This window comes from Muntiacus reevesi, chromosome 15 (assembly GCF_963930625.1).
Source record: "Muntiacus reevesi chromosome 15, mMunRee1.1, whole genome shotgun sequence".
NCBI lineage: Eukaryota > Metazoa > Chordata > Mammalia > Artiodactyla > Cervidae > Muntiacus > Muntiacus reevesi.
This window is the reverse complement of record NC_089263.1, coordinates 39,769,200-39,789,765: the sequence shown is the minus strand read 5'-3', so window position 1 is coordinate 39,789,765 and position 20,566 is coordinate 39,769,200. Positions and strand designations below refer to the sequence as shown.

The 20,566-nt window shown below is 37.1% G+C and overlaps 1 protein-coding gene across 2 annotated transcripts in view; it reads right to left on the bottom strand.

The window, feature by feature from the left end:
- Positions 1–20,566, bottom strand: part of NUBPL (NUBP iron-sulfur cluster assembly factor, mitochondrial) — a 227,468-nt gene that overhangs the window by 51,955 nt on the left and 154,947 nt on the right. For both annotated transcript variants that reach the window (XM_065906714.1, XM_065906715.1), the window contains exon 7: positions 8,875–8,968. In XM_065906714.1, the coding sequence (XP_065762786.1) occupies positions 8,875–8,968 (94 nt within the window). The remainder of the gene's footprint in view (positions 1–8,874; positions 8,969–20,566) is intronic.

The following is a 20,566-nucleotide window of genomic DNA, read 5'->3' as shown; positions in this document are numbered from 1 at the left end:
CATAGCAGGTACCCAGGATACAAGGATGTGGGAGGAGAAAAAGGTGGGAGCACTATAAGTACCACACACATGCTTCCTCTCTATCTTGCAGAAGTTCTGCGCTTGCTTGCATTCCTCTGTGGTTAGCGCTCCCAACAATCAGCCCCTCTACCATGACTTCAGCAGTCACCAAGTCGCACTAACATGGTTCACACTCTGCTCCTTCAGGCAGACAGTAAAAATTCCTGACTGTCACTAGCCTCTGGGTATTTCTCTGTCCCTTGCTGGTTTCCTGATATTGCCCACACCTTAGTAACTAATCTCTTCACTAAACTCTATTAATTCTTTTTAAGATGTGTCACCTCTTTCCAGCTAGGACCCTGACTAATATAGCACCTTAATATGAGTGACTCACTAAAACTCTCTAGTCTCTCAAAAAATAAAATTATGCTTCACAGATTTCATGAGAGGAATAAATTCTCCACTTAATTCTAAGAGTTAAAGTCATCTAACAAAGGAAGAAAAACATTTTAGGCAACATCTATTAGAATTCAAATAGTAACATGATGCATATATTTTCAAACTTTCAAGGAACTTATAATGTTTCTCAAAGAAATATTAATCCTCTTCTATTATGGAAGAGCAGTTTAGTGTTCGATAATTCCCAAGAGTACATCACTATGCAAAAAAAAAAAAAAAACTACAAGTCAACACTGGAATATACCCAACTCAATATATGGCACCAACTAATTTACAAGTAAAAGAAGCAGCAAGCAAAAACTCAGCAAACTGTGCAACAAAAAAAAAGTAAGAAAAATAACACAACAAAACCATCACTGGTAATTCTGGCTTCTCCCTTTGACAGGTTCAACAAGACAAGAGCAAATGCAAGGACTATAATTGATTATTTCTCACCCTCTATTCTGCCTCCTTTCCCTCTAGAAATTACTACAACTACTAGATATTTGCAGTATATAATGATTCAGTAGTCCATGGAAGCTCAAACTTAAATCATTAGCCACTAATACTGCTGTCAACACATTTATCACTATTGTTGCTACACAACACTTTTAACAAATAAGAGGAGGATTTTTATTTAAAGTTTCCTCTTATAATGAGCTTGTCATCTATCCCATGGAACAAAATGGAACACATAAAAAGACTTGCTAATTAGCACTCAGAAAGATCTTTTACTTGTACAGGTCTGTCTCCATAAATTTTGCAAAACGATGTCTCTTTACAAGCATAAAACACAATTTCATCCTCAACATGGCTTGGAGAAATGCAAAGTTCATATAAAGATTCCTAATTCACAACATTTCACACCCCCCTAAAAAAACTCTTCTAAAGTGTTCAAGTAGTTTCTAAAAACTACTATACATTTATACAGGGCTGTTATGTTCGTTATCTCATTTGCTCCTTCTAAGTCTATGGGGTAGGCAGGTATTCCACACATAAGGATAATCAGATATTTAGTCCCTTGCCAAATATCCCTGCAAGTAAATAAAAGAATTTCTTATTATCTTACAATGGAGCAGAACTAGTGACTCTCATCAGTAATTTAATACAGAGCTTATTGTTACTATTGTTGTTTAGTCTCTAAGTTGTATCCACTCTTTTGCAACCCCTTGTCCGCTGGATTTCCCAAGCAAGAATACTGGAGTGGGTTGCTATTTCCTTCTACAGGAGATCTTCCCGACCCAGGAATCGAACCTGCATCTCCTGCATTACAGGTTTACCTGATTCTTTACCCCTGAGCCACTTGGGAAGCCCTAATACAGAGCCTGCATGTAACCAAATAACAAGTGCCCACATGCATACTATTATCCCAGACACCAGAGAAAAGTTAGTATCAAAAGGTATCAACTAACCACAAGTATGTTACATATAACACAAGAAAAAGGATGACATAAAGAAATCCCTAAAATAAAAATACTTTTCACTCAAAGGAAGAGTTAAATAAAATCTGTGTTGCTTTTGAACTGGGGTGTTGGCGAAGATTCTTGAGAGTTGCTTAGACTGCAAAGAGATAAAACCAGTCCATCCTAAAGGAAATCAGTCCTAAATATTCATTGGAAGGGCTGATTCTGAACCTGAAACTTCAATATTTTGGCCACCTGATGCAAAGAACTGACTCATTGGAAAAGACCCTGATGCTGGGAAAGATTGAAGGCAGGAGGAGAAGGGGACAACAGAGGATGAGATGGTTGGATGGCATCACAAACTCGATGGACATGAGTTTGCTCAAGCTCTGAGAGTTGGTGATGGACAGGGAAGCCTGGCATGCTGCAGTCCATGGGGTCGCAAAGAGTTGGACATGACTGAGCGACTAAACTGACTGACTGATATTTTTAAAGGTAATGCTTTAACTGATACACAGAAAAGAGCTCCCAGGTAAAAGCAGCTGGGGTAGGAGAGATCATAGGAATGAGTTAGTGGGCTGGTAAGAAAGATAAGGGGGCACATAAACAGTGACAACTAGTCAACTAACTTTGTCATTTATTCAATCAATATTAATTGCAAAAGACATTGCCCAAGGTACTCTGAGAAATACTATGACAAATGGGGAAAAAATAATTGCATTCAAACAGCTTACCACCTACTTGGTAAGATAATACCAAAACAGATAAAACACTCATTCACTGATCAACATTTCCTGAGTGATTACGGGAAGGCACCGAGTTCGGCCCTGTGAGAAACGCAAAGATGAACGAAACAGAGGCTTTACTCTCGAGGGTGTAACAGTCTGGTAGAGAAGATAACATAGTTATGCAAGTGTTGAACAGAGAACATAAGAAGTGCTATAGAAATCATTCAAATAAAATGCTATGTGAATTCCAAAGAAGGAGAAACAGTTCCTAACTGGGAGGCTGTGGGAAAATGGCAAGTAGTAGCCATTAGAATAAAGAGTAAGCAGGACCAGGGTACCCAGTGAATGGGGAAGGAAGACATTCTAAGTGAGGGTCAACTGTGTCTTATATTAGAGAAAGTAAAGGAAGGAAAGAAGGGCAGAGGGTATATAAGGTTTAAGGGGAGCAATCCCAGGTTATATGAAGGAGTTTAGTGGGAAAGGAAAGGAAGTCGAATCACAGCGGGGCTCAAATGAGAGCTGAAAAAGTCTCTGGGTTTGTGGAATACAGGACATAAGAAAAAGTAGAACACAGACTATCCTAAAAGAGTTCTAAAGTCAGTGATAAGAAAAAGGAAAATAAGGTTCATAGTTAGAGAAAAATAATTCAGGTAGGTCTCGAAAGGCAGACACGATTCTGTCAGGCTGTTCCAGATTATATGAATTGATGAAAGCCATGATTCAAGCCAGGCCAGTAAGTCTGTGGTTGGTGCCCTTCCCTCTAAATCCTGGGAATTGGCTCAATTCTAGCATTTATTTAGAAACGTTAGCTGTGAAATGACCACGGCCTGAATAAAACTACACTTCAAGACCTAAGCCTGTAAGAAAGATACATATACAGAGACAATCACCAATGCACCTGTCCCCTCAACATCCCCTCACATCCTTTCTTGTATGTTTCTGGTATGTTCTGCTTGTTCTGTTTTTCTCATTATAAAATTAAGACATGTTCACTATAGAAAATCTAGTCTTCGCACTGCTATTAACGTTAACATTGACATAATAAACCATCACTGTATTAACATCGATAGCTGCAATTCTATACTGACAGCCAGTGTTCCTGGAAACCAGTCAAAGTCCCAAGACCAGTATGACCAGCCCAAAGACAACACTGGTCTTCCCAAGAATGATTTGGAGGTCTCCTAGGGCTGCCCTGGTGGCACAGACAGTAAAGAGTCTGCCTGCAATGTGGGAGACCTGGGTTCCATCCCTGGGACAGGAAGATCCCCTGAAGAAGAAATGGCAACCCACTCCAGTATGCTTGCCTAGGAAATCCCGTGAACAGAGGAGCCTGGCAGGCTGCAGGCCATGGGGTCGCAAAGAGTTGGACATGACTGAGGGACTAATACTACTTTCCTAAAGCCCAAAGGAGACCGCTTCTAGACTGCCTTCAGGTCTTCCCTAGGATGTATAAAGAGGCCCAAAGCAATCTCTCAGGAGTCAGAAACAAACAAACAAGCAAAAGCCTTGAATACAGGAGAAACCAATCTAAACCACTGGTTGGATACTCATCACATAGGGGTGCACAGGTTTAGGCATATTCACAGACAAGTTTATTTTTATCAGAGATAACCTAGATTAGAAAATTTACAACATAAATGGGTGGAATGGACTAGAACTAAACTTGGTAAATCCATGAGTCAAATTTTGCTGGGCTTTCTATTAGGGCAGCATGACGTAGAGCTTGACAGTATAAGCTTTAAACCCAATCAAAACTAATACAGACCTCAGCTATGATGCACTGTTACCATGTGGTCTTGAGAAAGCTACTTAACCCTTCAAAAATTTAAAAAAACAGACATAACACCTGTGATCCTCAAATAAAAAACTAATACATGGAAAACTGTCATTAAGTGGCAGTTTGTTAATAACAACCAATCATCATGGTATCTGTTTACACAGAAATGCATTGTCTTTAAAGAATGAGTGTTTTCTCAGCAAAGGAAACCATAAACAAAATGAAAAGACAATCTATGGATTGGGAGAAAATATTTGCAACTGATACAACTGACAAGAGCTTAATTTTCAAAATATATAAACAGTTCATACAACTCAACAACAAAAAAACAAATAACCCTATCAAAAAATGGGCAGAAGACCTAAACAGACATTTTTCCAACGAAGACAAACAGATGGCCAACAGGGGCATGGAAAGATGCTCAAACTGCTAATTATTAGAGAAATGCAAATCAAAATCACAATGAGATAGCACCTCACACCAGTCAGAATGTCCATTATTGAAAAGTCTACCAATAACAAATGCTGGAGAGGATGTGGAGAAAAAAGGGCACTCTCTTACACTGTTGGTGGGAACGTAAGTTGGTGAAGCCACTATTAAAGACAGTATGGAGGTTTCTCAAAAAGCTAAAAATAAAATTGCCATATGATCCAGCAATCCTACTCAGGCATATATCCAGAAGAAACTATAGTTCAAAAAGATATTTGCGCTATGTTCACAACAGACTATTTATAATAGTCAAGACATAGAAACAACCTAAATGTCCATCAACAGATGAATGAATAAAGAAAATGTGATACACACACACACACACACACATATATATATGTATATATATACATATATATATATATATATACACACATATGCAGGGGTTAATAGTCAGCCACCTGTTGCTCTGGCTAAGCCATGAGAACATCACCATGGGAAAAGAATAAAAGCAAAATACAGCAATACAGCATAACCCAAATAAAAGTACATTGGGCTGATCAGTTGGGGTTGTCATGCTCTGCTAGGCTAAGGAAAAACATAGTGTGAACCCTGGAACGCTGGGTCAGCACAGGTCCAGAACACTGCTTGTGCACACACTAAGATGTTTTCCCAAGGCATAAGCAGGTCTATAACCTCCAGCGAGGTGACACTCCTTGTACAAAAAGATAACAAAGATTGTTTAAAGTAATCAATAAAATGGGAGCGTGACTGGGAACAAAGGAGGCTGACTTCATTGCAACACAAAAGATACTTCCTGCTTGCCAAGACAATAAATAAAAGTGATGTGGCTCCCAGGAACAGGGCTCTTGATCTAAGAGGTCTTGAGTCCACCCATCCCATCTTTAAACCTTAATTCTGTCTCTAGTTTCTTTTTCCCAAACTGTGTCGACCGGTGCACGCACGCACACACACGCACACACACACACACACACACACACACACACTCAGTGGTTTTAGTCATGTGTGCCAGGCTCCTCTGTCCATGGTATTTTTCCAGCAAGAATACTGGAGTGGGTTGTCATTTCCTTCTCTTACATATATATATATAGGGGTTCCTGGGTGGCTAAGTGGTAGAGAATCTGCCTGCCTGTGTAGGGGACACAGGAGATGTGGGTCAACCCCTGAGTCTGAAAGATTCCCTGGTGGAAGAAATGGCAATCCACTCTAGTATTCTTGCCTTGAAACTCCCATGTTCCATTTATAGGTATTATAAAATATAATATCCTTGTAGCTTATATTATACATAATATTATGTATCTCTACTCTCTACCCTCTCCACTTCCCTCCCTCAACTAGTAACTACTAGTTTGTTCTCTATATCTGTAAGTCTGTTTCTTTTTTGTTATATACACTAGTTTGTTGTATTTTGGGGATTCCACATAAAACTGACATTGTACAGTATTTGTCTTTCTCTGTCTGACTTCTCTCACTTAGCACAATATTCTCCAAGCCCATCCATGTTGTTGGAAATGGCAAGTTTTCATTGTTTTTTTAATAACTGAGTAGTATTCCACTGTGTGAATGTGTGTACGCATATGTATACATATATATATATATATATATATATACACATACTCACCACATCTTCTTTATCCATTCATCTATTGATAGGCATTTAGGTTGCCTCCATATCTTGGCAACTGTAAATAATGTTGCTATGAACATTGGGGTGTGTTTGTCTTTTTGAATTAGTGTTTCCATTTCTGTCAGATATGTATCCAGGAGTGGAACTGCTGAGTTATATGGCAGTTCTATTTTCAGTTTTTCCAGAAACCTCCCTACTGTCTTCCCCAGTGGCTGTATCAATTACATTCCCATCAACAGTGTACAAGGATTCAGATGGGACTTTTAACCTGAGGACAGCAAACCTTCTGAAATTATACATAAAAATTGTGTTTCTGTAGGTACAAATACATTTCCATTTATACATCAAATTATCAAAAAAAGATCCAAGAATCAAAAAAAGGTTTGGAACACTTGTCTAGGGGAAAAACTTGATTTAACCATCCCTGGATCCTGTACAGTGCTAAGCACCTACTTTCATATGGATAGCGTTTGTTGCTTTGCAACCTCAACTATACTTCAATAAAAAATAAAAAGGCAAAAAAGAGAAATGTAAACAAAAACTTGAAGAAGCAGCAGTAGCAACAGCAGCAGCAGCTACCTACTATGGAGTACAGCACAAACCAAGTTGATGAGTTTTTCCCAAAGGCAGATGTTAAGAATGACGACAAAATTAAGAAGTAAACACTGCTTCTTCATTTTAAAAAAATAATTAAAATTTATTAATAAATCATAAAATCAATGTTAGGTTTATGTTTAATGCAATCTTATAAATATATTTGCCTCATTCTAGAATCATTCTCTCACCTTATTGTAAAAAATACTGTTTCTGAATGGTGCTTACCAGGGGCTAGGGGTAGGAGGGAATTCAGAGTTATTGCTTAATGGGTAAAGAGTTTCAGTTTGGGAAGATGAGAAAGCTCTGGAGATGGATGGTGGTGACGGCTGCACAACAGTGTGAATGTACACAATGCTTCTGAATCGTCATGCACATTTGACAAAAATTCTAAAAACACTGTTTTTTCTTTCATCTAATATCAATTACTTATTAGAGGGTAGACTCTTCATCAAAGGTAAGAAATAGAGATACTAGTTAAATTTTAGGATATTAGAAAGAAATCCTCAAAGGAGAAGTAAATCTTAACCCCAATCTACACATTGTTTGTTTTAGAGTATAAGCACAAATTAAACAGGGTGATATAATCATAAATCCTGTCCACACAGAGGGGCTATTATCTGAATAAACAAAGGAAAATTGCATAGGGACATCAGCTTATCTGTGAGAAGTAAATTAAACTTTTTCAAGGTACCAATTCACAACTCAGGGAATAAATAATAATTTAGCCCAACTTTATCAATATTATCCACATAAATAAGAGCTTTGGAATCTTGCAACAGGCATTTCAAAGTTCAAGGAGTACAACTTATTCAATAAACATCTAGTGATCACTCTTGATATTTAAAGAATAAAAGTACCAAAACTACTTTAAAAAGAAAAAAATACAGACTATTTAGAATTCTGACTACAGAAAGGACAAATTACTTTCCTGTTTTACTGCACTTTACTCCCATCTCATGCATTATAATTTGCCCCAACAAAGTAAAAGCCTAAGCCTCCAGAAAGGTTATAAATCTATTTAAAATATCAAAAGTAGCCATAATTATTAGTAACATCATAATGATATTTTCTAAGAATGTATATATATCATCAAATACATAGGTTCTAAACTTTTTGGTGACTGTCCATGATATCTCCTGGTTATTTATTACCAACAAATAATGGATTTGAAAAGACATATTAAAATTCCATTATTTTCCTCAAAGTCCTTATATGTATATAAGAGAGATTTACAGAGAGATTTACAACTATTTCTGCATTAGAATCTAGGAAAATCCTTAGAAACAGATTCCATATAAAAGCTAATACTAATATTTAAATTCCATTGCAAAAAAAGATATCCACTACCATACTGAAGTGTTGTGTATTTTGTATTTGACATAAACTAACATCTATTGCTCTCAACTTTAACATTAACTAATTGGCAAGATATAAAATTTTCCCATAGCTGTATTTATCCAAAAGCCAAATTTTCCCAGTGTTTATTCTTACTCAATATTTATTCAATAACTATTACTGAGTGCCTGCCACATATCAGGCACTACGCTGTAAGTGCTGAACGACTGTGAAGCGAACAGCCAGGTTTTAACTAAATGGTACTTCAGCACTACTTCTTTTCTAAAACACAGACTTACATCACTACCTTTTCAAAGTGTCTTTCTTTATATTTTTGTAAACATGCTTATTCTGGCAGTTCTTTGAAACTTTTGTTCATGAATCTGGTCTCTAAAGGTAAATTTATAAATGATAATGTTTCTAAGACACAAAAATGTTTGCCTGTCATAGTTCGTTTTACTGTATGACAACAACAAAACATCAAGGACAGCACAAATTCCATTTAACTGTTAGAGTTACCTGAAATGGGAATATTCTGTGAGACTGATAACTGCACGTCTCCAGTTCCTGGTGGCATGTCAACAACCAGATAGTCCAGTTGACCCCAATCTACCTAAAAACCAAGACGACACAAATATCACTGTAAAAACAAATGTGGTGAATAGTGATGTAAACAAAAAGAATGAATTAATAACAAATCTAAAATAGCTTTCATTTGAGCTATTACTAAGTTCCAGGGACTATGCTGAGGGCTGATACAGATGTATAAGAAACCATGGATGTATAAGAAACCATCTTTGCTTCTAGCAGACCTTCTCTATTAAGGTTAAATTTTCAGATGATCCCACAAAACACACACATACCATAATGATAAGCTCACTGCACAATGGACTTCAGGACCAATAATCTATTTTCACTGAGAACAGCCCTAATTTTACCTAAGGAAGTCTTAGTTTTTTGTCCTTTGAGTTTTTAGTAATGCTTCCTATAGCAGATCCTACTATAGTTTTCAATGTTTATTATTTTTCCTTCATAAAACACACTGATAATGAAAACTGAAACTTGATAAGAAAATTTTATAAATATAACTAGGCTTCCAAACTATTAACATTTGATTATTTCTTTCCAGGCACTTTTCTAAGTATCTATACGTAGAAAAATGCTCAGCCTCAATTAGACAGATATCAAGGATACCTCGGGGTTTCCCTAGTGGTTCAGCCGGTTTTCAAAGAATCTCTCTGCAATGCAGGTGACCTGGGTTCGATCCATGGTTCAGGAAGGTCCCCAGGAGAAGAAATGGCAACCCAATCCAGTATTCTTGCCTGGGAAATCCCATGGACAGAGGAGCCTGGCAGGCAACAGTCCATGGGGTCCCAAGAGTCAGACACAACTTAGCGACTAAACCACCACCACCATCAAGGGTACTTCAAGCTCTTTTCCCCTCAAATGGTTCTTCCTTACGAATCCCCAGTTTCAGCAAAAGGCCTTGGGGTCCTCTCAGGTGCCTAATGCAAAGACTTGGGATCATGCTTAACTTGTCCCCTTTCCCTCACCATTTATATTATGCTTTCTAAAAAATTTCTGAAATGTATTCACTTTTTCTGCATGGCCAAGAACCCAACATGAACCACAGTCATTTATCACCAAAATCTCCCAACCAATTTCCCTGTATCAGCACTGCCCACATAAGTCTATTCTTAATATCACAGAAAAAAATGATTTGATGGTGCAGTGTTTTTTTTTGTTTGTTTGTTTAAAACTTCTCTATCGCTTTTAGGATAAAGGCTAAGCTTAAGCTTTAGAACTTCTGCCTGGTCTTCTTTACTTGTTAATTCCTCCTCATTCTTTTTTGTTTTTTTTTTTTTCATTTATTTTTATTAGCTGGAGGCTAATTACTTTACAATATTGTAGTGGTTTTTGTCATACATTGACATGAATCAGTCATGGATTTACATGTATTCCCCATCCCGATCCCCCCTCCTACCTCCCTCTCTACCCGATCCCTCTGGGTCTTCCCAGTGCACCAGGTCCAAGCACTTGTCTCATGCATCCAACCTGGGCTGGTGATCTGTTTCACCATAGATAACATACATGTTTCGATGCTGTTCTCTCGAAACATCCCACCCTCGCCTTCTCCCACAGAGTCCAAAAGTCTTTTCTGTACTGAGGCCTCAGCTTGAAAGTTACTTCCCATAACTTTCATTAAAGATTAGATATGGTGTTCCTATTATGTAGAATAGGTGTTCCTATTCTAATCATTTGTTCATTCATTCAACCAGCAAATGTTTACTGAGTATCTACTATATACCAGGCATTGAGCAATAGCTATTCAATAATTGAATAGTATCATGGGCCCTAGTCTCACAAAATTTACAATACAGAGGGAGAGAGATATTCAACACAAAATGATATAACCTGTGCAAAAAAAGGTTAGTGAGAGAAATTGAAAGATCAACATAGCTGAAAAGCAGTGCAAGAGGAAAGTGGCATTAATTTACTATTGTTTCAGTATCTATCTTCTCACGAAACTGTAGATGACTTAGACATATCTAACATAGAATGGACATATAGGAGATGCTCAAATTTTCTTTCAAGGAATGAATGAATACATACATACATGCAAATACTTAAAATGTTTTGAAAGGAAATGGAAATTATACTGTGTATCCTGCTTCTTAAAACTTAATAATGTGAAATAAGCCTTTTCCATAAAATCACATATTCTTAAAATATGCTATTGGGTCTGATGGATTCATTTATGTTTTAACACATTTATTCAACATATATTTACTGAGAAATTATTCCAGGCACTGTTCCAGGTGATGAATAGATGAATAGACAGCAGTGAAAAAAACAAAGTCCCATCCACCAAGCAACTCAAGTTTTAGTGAGGGAGACAGGCAGATAAACAGAAAGACAAAGAGTAAAAAGTACTGCAAAGAAAACAAGCATCCCTTTCTATACAGAATTACTTGGTTCTTGATTTGGGTATATCCAGATCAAACAGCAAGAGAAATTTTAAAAGTCTTCAATTTCTGAGTTTCAGAGAGCGGGTAGTGAGTTCAGACAGCTAAGAATTTATCAAAGGAGTTCTTTGAGTCTCTTCAGTTCCCAGGGTCAGATAGTGAGGAACACATGAAGAAGAGAGAAAAGGAAAAGAATGGTGTAAGGGACTACCTTCGACAGGGTGGTCAGAGCCTGAAGTGAGAAAAATAACTGATGCAATCCTTAGAAAGCATTCTAGGCAGAAGCAATGGCAAGTGGAAAGGCCCTGAGATAGGGATATGCTTGGTACATTCATAGAATAGCTAGGAAGGCAGCATAGCCTTTCTAAAACAGCACTCCCCCAACCATCAGTCTCTTTCCTTCTCTGAATGTGTTTTTCTTGAAAACATTTATCAATATCTGACATTATATCAATATCTGACATATCAATATCAATATCTGCCATTATATACTGACATGTCTTTTAGGAATACTATGATATTTCTCAAACACAAGTATTTGATACTGATGTAACAACACATTTTAAGAGAATGACAAAATGATGAACATGAAGTAGTTCATTTTCAATATGGGGTTTCTTGGTTTGAAAACAGCTATCCCTAAGTTACCCATGGCCATCATCTATGAAACTATTTACAAAAAAGATAAAGGGTACTTTTCATTTTACATCCTCTACACTGAAACTCCTAGCACTGGCAGACTGACAAGCCTCTTTGTTTCAGAGGACATCAAATGACTGGTGCCAGCAATTTATAATTGTTGTTCCTTGGCATTTAATCATATTTATCACATTGGCTCCAATTTCTTACATCTTTAAAGAGAATTCCTATTGTATTTCCAAGGACCTAAAAATACTGCACTGGTAAGGCAATGAATTTCAAATGACTCTTAAACTGAATTCAAATTCTATGGGGGAAAAAAAAAACCTGGCCCAGAACCTTCATCACACATAGTAGGCATTTCACCAAGGCTTGTAGACTTGAACTGAATTCAGTATCTGACCTCCAGTTTTATGGTATTCACTCATTTATCAATATATTGCTATTAATGAATATATAATAATTAATATAAAATTAACATAATTAACACATTATTGTTGTTCAGTCACTAAGTCATGTCTGACTTTTTGTGACCCCAATTAACAATTAACATATTAATATAATATTGAAATGAAATGTTAAATGCTCAGTCGTGTCCTACTCTTTGCAATCCCACAGACTGGGGCTCACCAGTCTACTCTGTCCATGGGATTTCCCAGACAAGAACACTGGAGTGGGTTGCCATTTCCTTCTCCAGGGGATCTTCCCAACCCAGGGATCGAACCCAGGTCTCCTGCAATGCAGACAGATTCTTTACCAACTGAGCCACCAGGGAAGCTCTCAAGGAATATAATATTAAAATGTACTGTCTGCCAGAAAGTTCCAGTTCTCTTGTAAAAGAACTACCAAAGCATTGATTTTAGAATGACTTGGGGATTCTTTACATTCTATTCAATGTAGATTTACTCACATAAATTATTTATTACTAAATGCAGAGAAATAAGTACTAGCAAAACACCCAGGCATCTAATTTAGTAAAACCCAGCAGCAGATCCTGGCTTCCCAGGATACTTAATGGTAAAGAATCTCCCTGACAAAACAGGAGATGCAGATTCAATCCCTGGGTTGGGAAGAGCCCCTGGAGAAGGGAATGGCAACCCACTCCAGTTTTTTGCCTGAAAAATCCCATGGACAGAGGAGCCTGGTGGGCTACAGTCCATGGGGTCTCAAAGAGTCAGACAGAATTTAGTAACTGAGCACACAGTACAGCAGAAGATCCAGATTTTGGGGTGTCATGGAGCACATACAACTTCGGTGGTCTTCTCTAAGAATAAGAATGCAAAGTCAGAAATGCAAAACTAGGTGCAAAAGTAAATATTTATTTAGAATGTAAAAGAAATCATCATAACATGTTAGCACCTTAGAATTCCTTTCTCTGAGACCTCCGGAACACCAGAAAGGCTTACAGAGAAATTGTCCCTGACTTCAACTGGCTTCCGCTCTCCACTGAAAACATTCTACAACCCAAGACCGTGTGGAATCCTGAATGTAAGCTTCATTACCCTCAAGGTAACTCCACCTCTGGTAAAACCTTCTCAGCTCCCTCCCAGGCTCCAGACTTAAAGGATCCCAGTGGGACAGACTGAGTCAGTCTAGAGGTGGAGTTACCAAGATGGTTCAGAGATGCCCTGTGGATAAAGAGGCAGTTGCTGCAGCAGAGAAAGCAGCAACGCAGTTAGGAAGTCAAAACAGGTGCATCGAATCCGAAGGGGCACATACACAGTATAATAGGAGAATTTTTAAAAAATCCAGTGGTCAGGGCAAGTGAGAAGGATGGGATGTGGTATAGATTAGGGGCAACAGTGCAGACCTCAGTCTGCCAACAGAAGCCCTGTGAAAGATGCCTCTTTTACATAGTTATATGCAACTTTTAATTTCCTCTAAAGTGTTTGAGATACAGGACTTTTGGAATCAAGTCAGTCACTGAGCTTTTGTCCAAAGTCATTAAAGTAAGATTAGAACAGCTGTTGTTTTTTTTTTTTGTCTTATAAATATGCATTTGTAATTGCTAAAACAGCACATCTTAAGGTATTGCTTTTTTAATTGCTCTTTCTCTGTTATTAAGACAACCAACACTTGAAGGTTATGCCATCAGAAATAATTACTAAATCTCTGTTAAATTATTTTTATTTTTTGTTATCTTACTATTTATCTTTTTTGTCAACCTTATTCAGGGAAAATATTTCAGCTAGCACTGACTGGGGTAATTCTAGGCTAATATGTCTTCCCCAAACAATATTTTGTGTTTTAGTATTCAAAATAATGCCTGATAATCAGAGAGAAACCCAAAAACTCAAATAAAGATAATTCACTCTTTACTGAGGAATAACTGGGAGATAAAAATGTGTCTTATATTTGGACAGATAAGGTTGTGAAGACAGCAGGACATCAGTTATGAAGAATATGGTGCTATGAATGGGTAAAGAAGATGGACCACTTCCTTCCACGGATACTTCTATTAAGAAGCTGACCAAAACAGCACTTATCAGGCCTCAATGCAGAGGATGCTGGGAGTACGAGTGCAGTGTCTGAGCTGTAAGTGTTAAAAAGAAACAGCCCATGGATGCATTCCATTTTTAGCTTCTCAGCTGGCTGGAGCAGTGTACCACAGTCAGCCTCCAGTGTAGTAATTTCCATCATGAGCACTACCCAGGCCATGTTTAAGTACCACAGGGTCAAGATAGTTTTTCCAAAACAAAAGGAAGAGTGTCCCAGCCATCCTAGGTTTGTGAGCAAGGCCAATGGGAGCCAGGTGAAAACAACATCAGCCAGGGTGGGCCCTGGGTCCCTGGGGACTCAGGGAGGCGCATCACTGCCAAGAAAGAAGAGCTAGGGTTATGACCTGCTGGAGCCAAAGTGGTGGCCAAGAAGAATTACACTCTTGAGGAGATGAAAAAGGTGTGACTTAAGAACAAAAAGACAAATCATGAAGCAGGAGAAATGGGAGAAAAATCTAGAATGAATCATTTAAAAGTGGACTGTAACTCGAAAACCTATTCATACAATGCTTAAAATATTCCATCAGTAACAGGGCAAATTCTAAAGGAAGCTGGCTAAGTCAGACATTGCCTCTTCCCTTCCTGTCTGCTCTTAATTGGTCCTTGAATAGTTGGTTGACTCTTATGCCCACTTGATTCATAATGTCGTGTCCTGACATCTGACTCTGGCCATCCATCTTCTATCCTGTACCTAAGTTGTTCCTTCTATCCCGTACCTAAGTCCTGCTACCTCTCCCTGATTTCCTGGTTCTCCAACCACTGTTAAGCATGATCTAACCCTAACAGCAAATAGAACAGTACTTGTACTTTGCTTAGAATCCCAGACATGAAACCATGCCACCTCTGGCATAGGAGATGCAGCTAACCTTGTCTCAGACTCATGGACAAACTTGCCAGGCAAATCACCAAGCTACTAGGATTTCTGCTTCAACTAACTTCCAAAGTTTGAAGAGGTCTTCAGCTCCAAGAATTCTAGGTAATTATTTTTATATACAATTATCTCCTTAACTTCAGTGTAAGTTCCTTGACAGAAGAATCCATTCTTTATGCATCCCTGGACTCTCTTTCCACAACTAATTCCCTCCATAATGAACCAGTGTTCAGTGTTCAGTCCATATCCACTGAGTGTAATTTTGAGTCAAGTTATTACACTATTAAAACTAATTTTTTTGCCATGTGAGGTACCTTTTACATAAAATATAGATCTAAAATAGAACACAAATTAGGATTAAGTCTGAACCATAGCTTTTGCTCTGCTCAGCGGCTTATTCATAAAATCATACATTTTATTTTGGTTGCAAGAAGAAAATTTCTACAAAGATGAAATTATTTAAATAATAAATAATGCAATAAAAACTTGAATAACAAAAATTTAAATAATAATGTAATAAAAACTTGAATAACAAAAAAAAATTCCACTTGAGTTGATGACCTACTGACTTGTAGAAATAAAAGACACAACCAAATTTAATGAACTTATCCTTGAGACTATTTTGATAAGAGCTAACCCAGTTAGATGGTGAAAACACATTATTTGAGTTATAACAATGATCTAAAACTTCTTTAATATTTTCATTTTTTTCAGATAAAAATTCTCTAGTCCATTATAAATTTCTTTCTTGCCATAGGAAAAGGAGGTGGGGTGGAAAATGTCTTGAATAAATCCCTCCAGATACTACCAACCCAAATGACAGCAATAATGTTCTGAGCGAGAAAGAAAGAGAAACTTTATTCTTTTTCCTTCCCTTTAACATCATCTTTCATTTCATTTTATCCTTCTCTTTAACACGATCTTCCATTTCATTAACTGTCCTAGCAAAGAGAGAGAGCAGAACCTGCCAACACGGAAAGCATCAATTCACAGATGACTTCTGACCCAAAAGTTGATAGATGGGCTCATCTTTGGTAATTCTGTACCCAGTTTCTGAAGCAATATTTAAAAGATTATCCAATTCCCAGGTCCAGTCAACAGACACCCAGGTAAATCCACAGTAAAACTTCACAGTATAAAAATAATAATGTTACCACAAAAGTAAGAATATATATTATGAGAACATCTCTCTAAGATCTCCAGACTCCTGCTTTAGACCAACTGCTTATACATATAGATGTTCATAACCTAGGAAGATGATGTTAGTAAAGGACAGGACTGCTACCAAAAAGGCCTAAAATATTACAAACTTGCCTGAAAATCAAGATGTTTTTATTTTTTAAAAATACTATGGACAGGATGGTGGGAGGGATGTTCAAGTGGGAGGAGACATGGGTCCCTATGTCTGGTTCATGTTGATGTTTGGTAGAAACTAACACAGTACTGTAAAGCAATTATTCTTCATTTAAAAATAAATAAATTTTCTAAAATTACTAAAAGATATTTAAAAAATAAAAACTCTCTTATGTTTTTTATTATAAATCTAAAGGCTGAAGCTTCAGAATTTTTAAGTAGGAGTAACAAACCACCTTATTAACCTAATTTGCATGCTTAGTCACCCACTCATGTCTGACTCTTTGTGACCCCATAGACTATAGCCTGCCAGGTTCCTCTGTCCATGGGATTTTCCAGGCAAGAAGACTAGAGTGGGTAGCCATTCCCTTCTGTAGGGGATCTTTCCGACCTGGGGATCAAATCCGGTTCTCCTGCATTACAAGTGGATTCTTTACCATTTGAGCCACCAGGGAAACCCAATCTAATTTGGGACAGTTTATAAAATATATTTAGATGTGTAGGACTCTCTCTAAAAAAAATTAAAAACTATTAATACTCTTTTTAAGAAACTCCTTAGGAAAAATACTGTATTTGGGAGGATCCAAGGTCCTGAAGGTGGTTCTTAAAGATGTTACAGAACTGCAGGGACCTTCTGCTCCTGGAAAGCAATCTACCCAATGTATTAATAGTATTGAATGCTAGGGGTGAGCTGACAAATTGTTCCAGATCATTTCTTGAGCTCCAGTTACCTGCCATCTAGAGTCCTACACTTGAGCCTTATGGTGCATCAAAAGGAACTGGGTTAGTGAACAGGGAAGAGGGGGAGGGAAGCGTCTGCAGGTAACAGGTAAAGGAGAGCAAATGGCAATGAGTAGTTTTTGAGAGTCTAAGGTAGATACATTTATGTAACACTGCAAAATGGGTATTATAATTTCTTTTTTATACAGATAAGAATATTGAGGATTAGAGAAGTTAAGAAAGTTGCCCAAGATAGGGCTGATGGTGAGTGACAGAGCTGGGATATAAATTCTGGTCTGCGTGACTCAAGTCACGTTTCCAAGTCTCCCAGGTATTAGGAGCAGCATCACTATTCCAAGCCCATTCTCCCAGGCCTTGTTCTATTAGCACAACCCCAAGAACAAATGAGCTTTACTACACCACTTTTTCAGAGTATGATTAAAAAAAAAAGTAAACACTATATAGACTCATAGAAAATTATTTACTTACATAATATAAGTAAGAAATAGAAGAATCATTTGTTTCCTTAGTTTTCCCCTTTACTGGTTAATTAGAATGATGTTTACTCTATTTCTGAGTATTTTTTATGGTATGTCATAGTATTCTTTCCTTACATGATCCTTTAAGAGTCTTTTACATATTAAAGCAAGATCAACCAGTCAATCCTAAAGGAAATCAACCCTCAACCCTGAATATTCACTGGAAGGACTGATGCTGACGCTAAAGTTCCAATACTATGGCCACCTGATGCAAAGAGCCAACTCATTGGAAAAGACCCTGATACTGGGAAAGACAGATGGCCGGAGAAGGGGGCGACATCTAACATCTCTGTTGGATGGCATGAGATGGTTGGATGTCATCACTGACTCAGTTTGAGCAAATTCTGGGAGACAGTGAAAGACAGGGAAGCCTGGCATGCTGCAGTATATGGGGTAACAAATAGTCAGTCATGACTGACTGAATAACAACAATAAGTTAAAGTAAGGGTCTTATAACCATGGAAATGTTGACTATGTGTTATTAAAGAATATTAATAGTAATAATAATAACCCACACTAAATTTTGGTTTTGTTTTCAACCAATAAATCATTAATAAATCGTAGAATCATCATTCAACCAACCATCTACACAAAAAATATTATGTGGAGCAACTGTCTGAAACAAAGTAAATAACTTCTCAAGACTAAGACAGAAAATAAATATGCTTTTGCTACTGCTAAGTCACTTCAGTCATGTCCGACTCTATGCGACCCCATCCCTGGGATTCTCCAGGCAAGAACACTGGAGTGGGTTGCAAATACCTACAATTTTGAACACGGTGTTTCTTAAACTGGTCCAATAGGTTTTAATCCAAAAATTTAAAGATCTAACATCAAATAGAAAACCAACTGTGAGGAATTATAGCTCCATATGAAGCTATATTTTAAGTATGAGCTATTATAATGCAGCTTTTAGATTTCAAATTCTGATTCAGACATTAATTAGTATGATTTAAAAAAAAAAAAAACGGCACTGGAAAGAAGGAGTTCAGCAAAAATCAAGACTATGAATCTAGCTGGATATAGATAAGAATCCAGATAGCTCTTCATCAAACAGAAGAGTTCTAGTCTGGGAAACTGGTATACCTAAGTTCCAATCATTTTTGTCTCTAATTAACTGTATTAACATGGGTCAACTAATTAACCTCTGTGGCCCTAACTATTCTCTTCTGCTAAAATCAAGTGTTAAAATTAAATAATCAATAAGATTCCTTCAAATAACTTAAAAAAAGAAAATGTGACAATGACTTGTTTGTGTAAGCTGAAAAACATTTGTGAGAGATTTGCTTAGAGGAAAAAGTGAATAAAAAGTATTCTTATCCAAAAGCACCAAAATGACAACACACGCTTTTTAAAAAAATTTTTTTAATGGGAGCACTTTATATAAAAACAAGAAAGATAAGAGCAAACTGGTATATTTAACAAATTTATTTCATGGAATGATCATATTTCTTATGGAAAAATTAGCTGAATTTTACAAAGAAACATAAATTTGTTTTGATCAGTCCTGACTACCATCTTAAAATATCTCATTCTGGCTCATTTAGGAATTAATATGTTATATCTCTATAAAATGTCATAATTTACAAAATAGATGCATCCTGAAAAGTTGTATAGGGAACTACCACTGAGGTAAGGAGTGGGGAGGGGATTCAATCACAGACCCTTAAAGGCAGAAGACCTAACCCAGTTTTCCCGCTAATACAAAACTTCTTTCCATAAGCACTCATTATGGAGATATACTTAGCCAACAACAGAAAGTTTGAATCATTCCAATGCTTATTACACATTCAAATACAAATTGTGGAATAATTTACACAAAAAGGATGGATAAAAGTTGTCACTTAAGAATTTTTTCGGTTTTTTTCTTTTGCTATATATAAGATCTGTTTACTTTAACTTACTTTATTTCTCCTACAACACAGCTTAAAATACGCTTTGTTTTCTGATTTGCCTTTGTTGGTATGGTGGTTTAGTTGCTAAGCCGTGTCCTACTATTGCAACCCCATGGACTGTAGCCTGCCAGGCTCCTCTGTCCATAGGATTTTACAGGCCAGAATATTGAACTGGGTTGCCATTTCCCTCTCCAGAGGATCTTGCCAATTCAGGAATCGAACCCAGGTCTCCTGCACCACAGGCAGCTTCTTTACCGACTGAGCTACCAGGAAAGTTCTTTGTTTGGTATGGGAACCTCTATTTATAAAGACCTCCTCCTTTTAAAAATATAAATAAGCACCTACTAAATTATAAGGATTTAACTTGAGACTACAGACATATACTTGGGCTTTTAGAAAATAAAAAGGATTATATATGTAGAATAATTTTTGTAAACTGATGTGCTTTCAGTAAAGAAGGGAAGATATCAGCAGTTTCAGGTATAAGGGTTGTGTGAAAGTGTCAAAAAACAGGTTAGTAAGAAAGTCAGATATTAAGGTTTCACTATTAATTGATTGCCTGAACTTAACCAAGCTGCTTAACTTTGGATGCCTCTGTATCCTCATCTTGAAATGGTTTTCAACAGAGAATTTCAGAGATAGCAGAGACTCTAGAGATTATCTTGTACAAAGCGCTTCTGCAGATCAGCTCAGTCACTAAGTCGTCTCCCACTCTGCAATTCCATAGACT